Source organism: Cotesia typhae, unplaced genomic scaffold, assembly GCF_013202065.1.
Source record: "Cotesia typhae breed Kobodo isofemale line unplaced genomic scaffold, CoteBio_Ctyphae scaffold_70, whole genome shotgun sequence".
Classification (NCBI taxonomy): Eukaryota; Metazoa; Arthropoda; class Insecta; order Hymenoptera; family Braconidae; genus Cotesia; species Cotesia typhae.
The window spans coordinates 2522501-2533219 of record NW_027423780.1 but is presented as its reverse complement, the minus strand read 5'-3'; the positions used below and the strand labels follow the sequence as shown (position 1 = coordinate 2533219).

At 41.9% G+C, this 10719-nt stretch overlaps 1 protein-coding gene across 1 annotated transcript; it reads left to right on the top strand.

The window, feature by feature from the left end:
* The first annotated feature begins 1054 nt into the window (after nucleotides 1–1054).
* LOC141537200 (zinc finger protein 862-like) lies at nucleotides 1055–3144 on the top strand. The gene is made up of 2 exons (XM_074258045.1): nucleotides 1055–2176; nucleotides 2263–3144. Exons 1-2 carry the CDS (start codon nucleotides 1055–1057, stop codon nucleotides 3142–3144), a joined length of 2004 nt encoding a protein of 667 aa, XP_074114146.1.
* Nucleotides 3145–10719: the final 7575 nt, after the last annotated feature.

The following is a 10719-nucleotide window of genomic DNA, read 5'->3' as shown; positions in this document are numbered from 1 at the left end:
ATTGAATTTATCTAAATCATTAATAAACTTAATAAATATGTAACGACATAATATTTTTGCAGTACATATCAACGTATTTGTATCAATTATTTTTATTTTAAGAATAACAATAATATTTATAGCAATAGCAATAATAATAATAATAATAATAATTGTTAATTGTTATTCGGAAATTCCCAAACACAATTCTTATATAAGTTTTTACACTATCTACTCAAGCGTAGCAATGGCCGCGCGCCAAAGTTTTTGGCCTTCGACGCGCAAGTTCGCGCGTTCGATCCCGCACAAAATTGCTTTTTTTTTTGTTTTTTTTTTTTTCAATTATTGTTTATCGTATAATTAATTTATTCTTTAATTATTACCTTAGTATTATATATTTTCATTAAGCGGTAAAAAATTTTTTGCTTGTAATGACATACAAGAAATTTCCGAAGGTCTGTCAAAACGCGCGAGAATTTAGCATGACGCTATGGTCTCATAAACGCCGGTTCGTTTGTTTACTAACAGACTGCTACGCTCGTGATTTGTCGATTCTCTCTGGGTTTTAACATTGTTGCTTTCTGAGATCCGAAGTAATATGCATTATCGATTTTCAGTGTTGTGTTGTGATTGGTTCGTTCTCTGAGAGTTTTTAAGCCGTTAGTGTCGCGGAGTTTGTATATGTCGTGTGTGTGTGTTACGTTGTGGATATTTAATGTTGTGTTGGTCAGTTTTCCGTGAATTTTTAAATCGTTAATTCTGTGTAATGTGGCTATTGCGTAGTTCGTTAACTTTTAGTGTTGAGATGGTCAGTTCTTCGCGACATTTCAAGCCGTTTAAACCGTGGAAGAAGATTGCTGATTCAACGCAGTTTTTTTATGGATTACACAGTAATTTTATCAGGTATTTAATTACTTTATCATTATTTTCTTTTCTCTTTATTTATTTCAATAGTTGATTTATTATTAAATTCAAAAATTTAACAATTTATCATTTGTTTTTTTTTTCATTTTTTTTTCTTTTTCATTCTTTTTGATCATCGCAGCATTGGTGTTATTTTTAATTGTTTTTGATCATGGATTTACTAGAGCCTTCTGCCAAAAAATCTAAAAAGTCCAAAACATTTCAACACCAATGGTTCGACGATCATCCACAGTGGAAGACATGGGTGAAGGAATGCCCGTCAGATTCAACTAAGTTTCATTGTCTTGAGTGTAATTTAATTTTATTTTGTGGTCGTTCGGAAATTGACGGGCATTCCAAATCCGTGTCACATTCGAAGATGATGAATTCTTTTATTATCTCTGCTGATTTATCGAACGTTTCTCCTTCACCTTCATCTTTATCTGATTTGGATTTCAACGAACGTGTTCAAGCAGCTGAGATTCGGCTTGCACATTTTTTGGCTGAAAATAATATCCCCTTGTCAATTGCCCCACTAATGTTAAATCTCTTTCAAACTATCGGTCAAGAACCTGCAGTTTTACAGAAAATGACATTGGGTAAAACAAAAGCTACGGGGGTTGTTAACCATGTGGTTAGCGTTCATCACTCACAGCAAATCGTAAAAGATCTCCAAGAAACAAAATATTCTGCTTTTGTTGACGAGACTACAGACAATACGAACGATAAATGGATGACACTGATGGTTCGATATGTTGCTCCCGATTCTTTAATCGTAAAGACTGAGTTGATTGAGTTGATTGAAGTAGATGCTACTAACTGTTCTGGTGAACATCTTTCTGAACAGTTTACAAATGCATTGGTAAAACAGGGAATTCCTCTGGATAATTTTATTGGTCTTGCATGTGATAATGCATCAGTAATGATTGGAAAAAACAATTCGTTTAAAACCCACACGACCAAAGTTGTTCCTGATCTGTTAACTTTTCCTTGTATATGTCATGCTTTAGCGCTGGTTGCTAAAAATGCGTGTACTGCGATCCCAGAGAATATTCTTGACTTTATGTCCAAAATTCCAACTTTCACCAATGGTAGTCCAAAACGTTTAGCAGAATTTCGAACATTTCAGAGAGCTTACTATGAACACCCTTCTAACCTTTTGCGGTTTGCTCCAACGCGATGGTTATCACGTCGGATCGCCATTACGAGAATTTTAGAGAATTGGGAAGCGATCTATGGTTTTATGGTTGATCAAGCTTCGGAAAACGTTGCAACTGCAGATAGCTTCTTAGAGGTTATGAACGATCCCATGACGAAAGCATATCTGATTTTTTTAAATTTGCACTTAGCTCTTTAGAAAGCGTCAATTCTTATTTTCAGGCTCATAAGACATTAGTTAATGAGTTGCAACCTTTTTCGAAAAAATTACTCGTTGAATATCTTCAAAGATTCTTGAATCCACATTTGTTAGACCCTGTAATCTTCGAAGCTCGCAATATCGACTTTAATTTTAGCGGCAATCAACTTGATTTAGCTGACGTTGATGTCGGATACGAGTGTAGAGATTACTTAAAAGATCAATTAAATCTATTTGGCGTTCCTCAATCTATTGTCAACCAATTTCGCTACAATTGTTTACAATTTCTTATATTGGCTGCAGAAAATATTCGTAAACGTTTACCATTTGACGATGAATTCTTCTCAAATTTGACTGTTTTTTCAAAGGAAATCGCTCTTCTTGATTCCGATCGAGAATCATCGATTTCTAAAGTACAGTACGTCTGTCGAAAACTTAGAGTTTCAGAAGAATTAATTCAGGAAGAATGGCGTTCATTGTACTGTGTCAATCCGACTCTGAAGGAGCAATGGTGCAAACTTTCATTTGATAATATGTGGACAGAAATTTGGACTCTTACTATTTCAGATAATGTTGTCCAGTTTCCGATGATGAGGTCATTGTTAAGTGCAGTCAGGGCCCTTCCTCATTCAAACGCTGCGGCGGAGAGGGCTTTTTCTCTCATACCTGACATCAAAACCAAGAAAAGGAACAACTTAAGCCCAGAAACCCTTAATTCCCTTTGTGTTATACGATCTTCTTCAAAATCAAGTCACTTAACTGCGGTAGAAATGTCGATTGATAAAAATCTTGTGGGAATGATGTCATCTCGCAATTTGTATTGCGAAAAAGAAAAGCCCCAGTCAGAAGTAATGAATGTCCATGCTTTCGATAGTGGAGATGATTGGGAAATGGATGAATCGTAAGAATTTTCATTTATATCTTTGAAACGTTTCCACTGTACATTTTAATTGCTGTAAATTAGATAAAGCTTTTGTGATTTTATACGTAAGCCAGAACTTTAAACAATGTTATTTAATAGATAATTTTATTGCTAATAAGATTAATTATATCCTTTATTTTATAAAGAAGTCAGAGCCTTCTGCTTTGCTTCGTACTATTTTATCCAGTCAAGTCTAGTCAAGTGTTAAAAACTTAAATTATTATATTTAATTATAGAAACATCCATTAATTAATTAACTAAGTTTATTGTTCAAAGGTTTAAATATTCATTACTTTTATTAGTTTTGTAAATAATATGGAGCTTTAAGGTTTATAATTAGATAGTTTATTAATAAAGTTTACTAGTCAAAGCTTAAACGAAGCTTTTATTATTCCATTCATTTGTTGACGAAGTTAGAGTCTTCAATTCAGCTTCCTTTACATTTCTAGTCATTTCTAGTCTTTAGTTTAAGAAATTAGTTATTTTAATTTGCTTATTAAGAAAAAAAAGCTTAAAGCTCTGCCATTAATTACTTTATTAATTAAAACGTTAACTACAAAATTATTGTAAAAAAATAACTTACTCCATCTAAGTTTTAAGTGACATGGTTTAGGCCTACTGGGGACCTGCCATGAAAAATAATGGGAACGCATCTCGAAGCACAGTACCTCTTGGGTGATGTGGAAATCTGTGCCTTCAAAGAGCAATTGAAAAAAAAAAAAACAAAAAAAAAGCAATTTTGTGCGGGATCGAACGCGCGAACTTGCGCGTCGAAGGCCAAAAACTTTGGCGCGCGGCCATTGCTGCGCTTGAGTAGATAGTGTAAAAACTAGTATAAAAATTGTGTTTGGGAATTTCCGAATAACAATTAACAATTATTATTATTATTTTGTTATTAAATGCTCAGGGGGGTTATCCCCGGAGTCCGATTCTCCGAGGGCCCAGCCTGAGCTCCATCCGTTACTGCTGGACCACTCCGCACAACAAGGCGGTTAGTGATCACAGCAGGCCAAAGTCATTTCCCTTAAGAGACGGAGAGAACCAAGTAAAACAGCCTTCTGCATCCTAACTGCCAAGAACTCAGCTTTTGATGAGCAAGCTGGAACTTTGGCAAGTGAGGATACAAAAGACTGTTTCATCCCTCCTAGGACGCCAACAATCAGGATGACAAGCTTGACACGGTAACCTGGGTAAAGTTTGCCAATTTCAAACAGGAGATCCTGATATATTTGTCTTTTGTGCTCTTCTTTGGCTGAGATGTTGTATTCAGCCGGGGCCGAGAACTCAATGACATAAATGTCACGAGTGGCCTTGTCGAAGAGCACAATATCAGGTTTGTTGTGATCTATCCGCCGGGTTGTTGCAAATGGCATGTTCCAATAAATTTTGCAACTGTCATTCTCAACAACCTGGGGAATATCTCCTGGCAAATAAGGCAGCACTGGTGTCACGTCAATACCGTAGCAATGACGAAGATAGTAGTACAGTACTCTCAGGGCAGCATTGTGACGCTGGATATATGCACCTCTCGCCAGCACTGGACATGCCGACAAAAGGTGCATAAGCGTCTCCGGATGTTGTCTACACCTCCTACAGGACGTGTCCGGAAGCTGCACCTGGAGCACCTTGCTACGGTACTCAAGAGTGTTAATGACACCATCTTGGCAGGCAAATATGAACCCTTCAGTCTCGGACATCAGGCCCGCTGACTTTAGGAAGGAAAACGTCAGCTGGATGGACAAGCCATGATCACGCACGTGTTTGAAGAACACGCTGTGCATGGACTTGTCCATCAGTTCGCCAAGGAGTAGTTTTTCCTCGGCGTTCCTGATGACGCTCTTAAATTCCTCCTTTCGGAGTTCCATAAGAGCGTTTATTTCTCCAAGACCAAGGGTTCTTGCCGCATATATTGCTGCCTTATACAAGAATGACCCCTTATGCGCATTTTCATGTTTATGTACAATTTGCATAAGAAAGTCATCCTCGTCTGCAGTGAAATTGACAACTTCGTGAGTTAAACCCAGGACCAAACGGTCGTGAAGCCGCTCCAAACTCTGCAAACCTCTCCCACCGATGGACCGGGAGAGGTATAATCTGGCGACTGATGAATTGGGGTGCATGCTCCGATTCATATTAATGATCTTACGGGTTTTGATGTCGAGATCTCGTAAATCCTTTCGGGTCCATTTCAGGACACCGAAAGAGTATAGTAAGACTGGGACAGCGAGCATGTTAGTAGCTGAGACTTTGTTTTTGCCGGAAAGTTCGGAGGACCAAATTTTCCGGAGTCTCCTAACATACTCGCTCTGGAGAGTTGTTCGGACTTCAGAGACCGCATGCATGCGGTGCTCTTCCATTCCTAGATATCTATACAACTCCCCGGCGTCTAATTGGCTTAAGACGCTCCCATCCACTAATTCGACATCATCACCAGTATCAGAGCACTTACCCCTCGCCAGATGTACGACCGCACACTTGTCCAACCCAAAAGACATTCCGACATCTCGTGTGTACTCTGCTACGATGTTGAGGGCCGCTTGTAGATGATCTTTATCAGCGCTATACAACTTCAGATCATCCATGTAAAGCAGATGGGTAATCGAATAGTTTCGATCACCCGGAGGCCCCACAGAGTACCCATGAGTTTTACGGAGAACAACAGATATAGGCAGCAGTGAAATGCAAAACAGCAGAGGGCTCAAGGAATCGCCTTGGAAGACCCCTCGTTTGTACTCTACAACTCCGGTTACGTGCAATGCGTTTCCACTTCCAATGTGAAATCGCGTTCGCCAGAGCTGCATTGTACGCCGAATACATTCCACTATTTCGGGATTGACTCCCAGGCATTTGAGTAGATATAAAATCAACTCATGTGGAGTTGAGTCAAATGCCTTGCGATAGTCAATCCAAGCCATTGACAGGTTGCGTTGATAGTAGATCGCATCTTGTAAGACGCATCGATCCACTATCAGGTTCTCCTTGCAACCTGACAGGCCTCTTTACTGCCACGTTGTTCATATATCTGTTGCCATACAGGCTCTATCTGCTGCAAGATACGGTTATTTAAAATTTTTGTAAAAATTTTATAAACCGCATTCAAGCAGGTGATAGGCCTGAAATTCTTAGGGTCAGACAAGTCACCTTTTTTAGGTATCAGTACGGTTCGCCCTTCTACAAGCCAGTCCGGAATCGGATCGTCAGCTCTAATGTATGATGTAAATATGCGGGCCAGATGGAGGTGGGTAGAAGTAAACTTCTTCCACCAAAAGACATTAATGCCGTCTGGTCCCGGGGCAGCCCAATTTTTGCTGCCATTTAGAGCTGAACGAACTTCATCCACACTGACTGCAGGGCTCTCTTCATCAGCATTCTGTCGACGGTGTTCCCGACAGAATACTTTGAAGTCGTGCAGAGCTGGAGTGTTGGCGTTCACGTTTGGTTGATCTCCATACAACTCAGTCCAAAAGCTTCCACCCGCTCAGGTGTTGGATAATTCCCGGTAACATCGGTCTTTGGTGTCAGAAACCGTGAAGGGCTGGATCGAAACAACGAGTTGTCGACCAACCGCTTCAGCCTTTTCTCTAATGACTTTTTAGCAGCCACTAGAGCCCGCAATTTATTAAGACACTCTTCCTTGATGACATGAAGAGTACTCTTGTTCAGTGTGTGATGACGCCACCGAAGTTCAGCAGCAATGCGCCGAATTCGGGGCGTGTATGGTGTTTGAGTTGTGTCGTACTCAATCACACACTGAATGCGGGAGACCTGTTTCCGGGACATGTCAATTTTCAAGCCAAGTTGTGAGATGCGCTGTTTCAACCTTGCCTCGATCGAGAGACATTGTCTCTCTCTCGGAAAAGCCGAAACTGCTGCACCATACACAACCTGGCTCACAGTGAGCAGGGTGGAATCCTCCAGGATGTTTGCACGGAGATCTTCGTTTACCGCGTCAAGCTGTTGTTGGGAGTAAGTTATCTTTTTAGATATACTTACTTGCCGTCCTACAAAGGGATTGTTGTTGTCCAAGGAGGAACGGCGTCGCTCTTGGTGTAGTTGCGCCGGAAAGGAAAGTCTATTAGACTGCCTTCTGTCCGGCACAAGCGATCTTCTATTTCGCCGAAGATGAGCGGCATAATTACGCAGGTGTTTGGGCGTAAAATGCGCTAGCTCCGGATGCATATCACTCCAAAGAGTGTGCATCCGGGCCATATAGCCGCTCACCCCCGGCTCGCTACGTTGGTAGCACACCAAGAGATCGACTCTCAGTTCCTCCGTCCACTTAAAGTAAGTCCTTAAGGCGCCAGGGTCGTCATCATTCATCGGGTCCGGCGTGCTCCTCCCACCTGATGAATGGTCCTCATCCGAAAAGGACCGGTTGTGGGGAGCACTTCTGAGTTGGTATCTTGTGGTAACTCAGTTATTTCCATGCAGTGGGTAGTTGGCCCACTGCACGGGCTACGTCGTTCGCCTACAGACCTGATGTTATGGTCTGCGTTTCCCGCGATGCGCCGCTTGGAGGCCACGTAGCAAGCATCGCTTATTATTATTATTATTATTATTATTATTATTATTATTATTATTATTATTATTATTATTGCTATTGCTATAAATATTATTGTTATTCTTAAAATAAAAATAATTGATACAAATACGTTGATATGTACTGCAAAAATATTATGTCGTCACATATTTATTAAGTTTATTAATGATTTAGATAAATTCAATTATTATTTTTGTTATAATAATAAATAAATTTAAACAAAAAAAAAAAAAATTCGCTTTCATTGCGGTTTCGAACAAGTAACCTTGTGCGTTTGAAACCCAAAACTTAGACGCACAGCTATCGCAGCGTCTAAGATACAAAATCAAAAACTTATATAATAGTTGTGTTTAGGAATTTCCGGATAACAATTAACAATTATTTGTTATTAATTGCTCAGGGGGGTTTTCCCCGGAGTCCGACTCTCCGAGGGCCCAGCCTGAGCGCCATCCATTACTGCTGCACCACTCCACACAACAAGGCGGTTAGTGAGTGCAGCAGGCCAAATTCATTTGCCTAAGTAGACGCAGGGATCCCAAAATGACAGCCTTTTGCATCCGCACTGCTAGAGACACGGCTGCTGAACTGCAAGCCGGTATCTTCGCAAGTGAAGACACAAAAGACTGTTTCATCCCTCCAAGGACGCCGACAACCAAAACGACGAGCTTGACACGGTAACCTGGGTACAGTTTGCCAATTTCGAACAGGAGATCCTGATATATCTGGTGTTTGTGCTCTTCTTTGGCCGAGATATTGTATTCGGCTAGGGCCGAAAACTCAATGACATAAATGTCACGATTAGCCTTGTCAAAGAGCACAATATCAGGTTTGTTGTGGTCAATCCGCCGGGTTGTTGCGAATGGTTTGTTCCAATAAATTTTGGAACTGTCATTCTCAACAACCTGCGGAATATCTCCTGGCAGATAAGGCAGCACTGGTGTCTCATCGATACCGCAGCTATATCTGAGATGATAATAGAGTACTCGGAGGGCAGCATTGTGACGCTGTATGTAGGCACCTCTTGCCAGCACAGGACATGCCGACAAAAGGTGCATCAGCGTCTCCGGATGTTGTTTACACGTCCGACAGGACGTGTCCGGAAGCTGCGCCTGGAGCACCTTGCTACGGTATTCGAGAGTGTTGATAACACTATCTTGGCAGGCAAATATAAACCCTTCGGTCTCGGACATCAGGCCAGCTGACTTCAAGAAGGAGAATGTCAGCTGGGTGGACAAGCCATGGTCACGGACGTGTTTGAAATACACGCTGTGCATGGACTTGTCCATGTGTTCACCGAGGAGTTTTTTTCCTCGGCTATCCTGACGACGCTCTTGAACTCCTTTTTCGGGAGTTCAATGAGAGCGTTTATTTCTCCGAGACCTAAGGTATTTGCCGCGTAGATTGCTGCCTTATACAAGAACGACCCCTTCCGCGCATTTTCATGACTATGAACAAATTGCATCAGGAAGTCGTCCTCGTCTGCTGTGAAATTGGCAACCTCGTATGTTAAACCCAGAACCAAACGATCGTGAAGCCGCTCCAAGCTCTGCAATCCTCTCCCTCCGATGTTCCGGGAGAGGTACATCCTGGCGACTGATGAGTTAGGGTGCATGCTCTGATTCATATTGATGACTTTACGGGTTTTGATGTCGAGATCTTTCAACTCATTTCGAGGCCATTTCAGGATCCCAAAAGAGTAAAGTAGGACCGGGACAGCGAGCATGTTAGTAGCTGAGACTTTGTTCTTGCCGGAAAGTTCTGATGACCAGATCTTCCGGAGTCTCCTAACATACTCACTGCGAAGAGTTGTTCGGACTTCAGAGACGGCATGCATTTGCCGCTCTTCAATCCCTAGATATCTGTACAACTCTCCGGCGTCTAATTCTCTTAAGACGCTCCCATCCACTAATTCGACATCTCCACCCGTATCAGAGCACTTACCCTTCGCCAGGTGTACGACCGCACACTTGTCCAACCCAAAAGACATTCCGACATCTCGTGTGTACTCTGCTACGATGTTGATGGCCGTTTGTAGATGATCTTTGTTGGCACTGTATATCTTTAGATCATCCATAAACAGTTGGTGAGTGATCGAGTATACTCGATCACTCGGTAGCCCCGCAGAGTACCCACGAGTTTGTCGGAGGGCAACAGATATTGGCAGCAGTGAGATGCAAAACAACAGAGGGCTCAGAGAATCTCCCTGAAAGACGCCTCTCTTGTACTGAACAGTTCCGGTTACGTGCAATGCATTTCCACTTCCTATGTGAAAACGCGTTCGCCAGAGCTGCATCGTACGTTGTATGCATCCCACTGTTTGGCGATTGATTCCGAGGCATTTGAGCAGATAGAGAATCAACTCATGTGAAGTTGAGTCAAATGCCTTACGGTAGTCAATCCAGGCCATAGACAGGTTGCGTTGGTAGTAGATTGCGTCTTGAATGACGCATCTATCTACCAACAAGTTGATCTTGCAACCTGACACGCCCTGTTTACTGCCACGTTGTTCGTATATCTGTTGCCACACAGGCTCTATCTCCTGCAAGATACGGTTATTTAAGATTTTTGTAAAAATCTTGTAAACCGCATTCAAGCAAGTGATAGGCCTGTAGTTCTTTGGGTCGGACAAGTCACCCTTTTTAGGGATGAGTACGGTTCGCCCTTCTACCAGCCAGTCTGGAATTGGTTCGTCGCCCTGAATGTATGATGTAAAATCCGGGCCAGATGAGCATGTGTAGAAGAAAATTTCTTCCACCAGAAGATGTTTATGCCATCTGGACCCGGGGCAGCCCAGTTCTTGCTGCCATTCAGGGCTTTACGAACCTCTTGCACACTGACTGCAGGGCTCTCTTCGGCGATATCCTGCCGTCGGTGTTCTCGACAGAATGCCTCGAAGTCGTGCAGAGCTGGAGTATCCGGGTTGACGTTTGGTTGATCTCCGTACAATTCACTCCAAAAGGCTTCCACTCGCTCAGATGATGGATAATTCTCGGGAACAGCGGTCTTAGGTGACAGAAA

Excerpts from the sequence above, each read along its gene's own strand:
- LOC141537200 (XM_074258045.1), top strand. The coding sequence starts at position 1,055 with ATGGATTTACTAGAGCCTTCTGCCAAAAAATCTAAAAAGTCCAAAACA. Across the intron at positions 2,177-2,262 it reads CTGCAGATAGCTTCTTAGAG|GCTCATAAGACATTAGTTAA; the intron begins GTTATGAACGAT and ends TCTTATTTTCAG.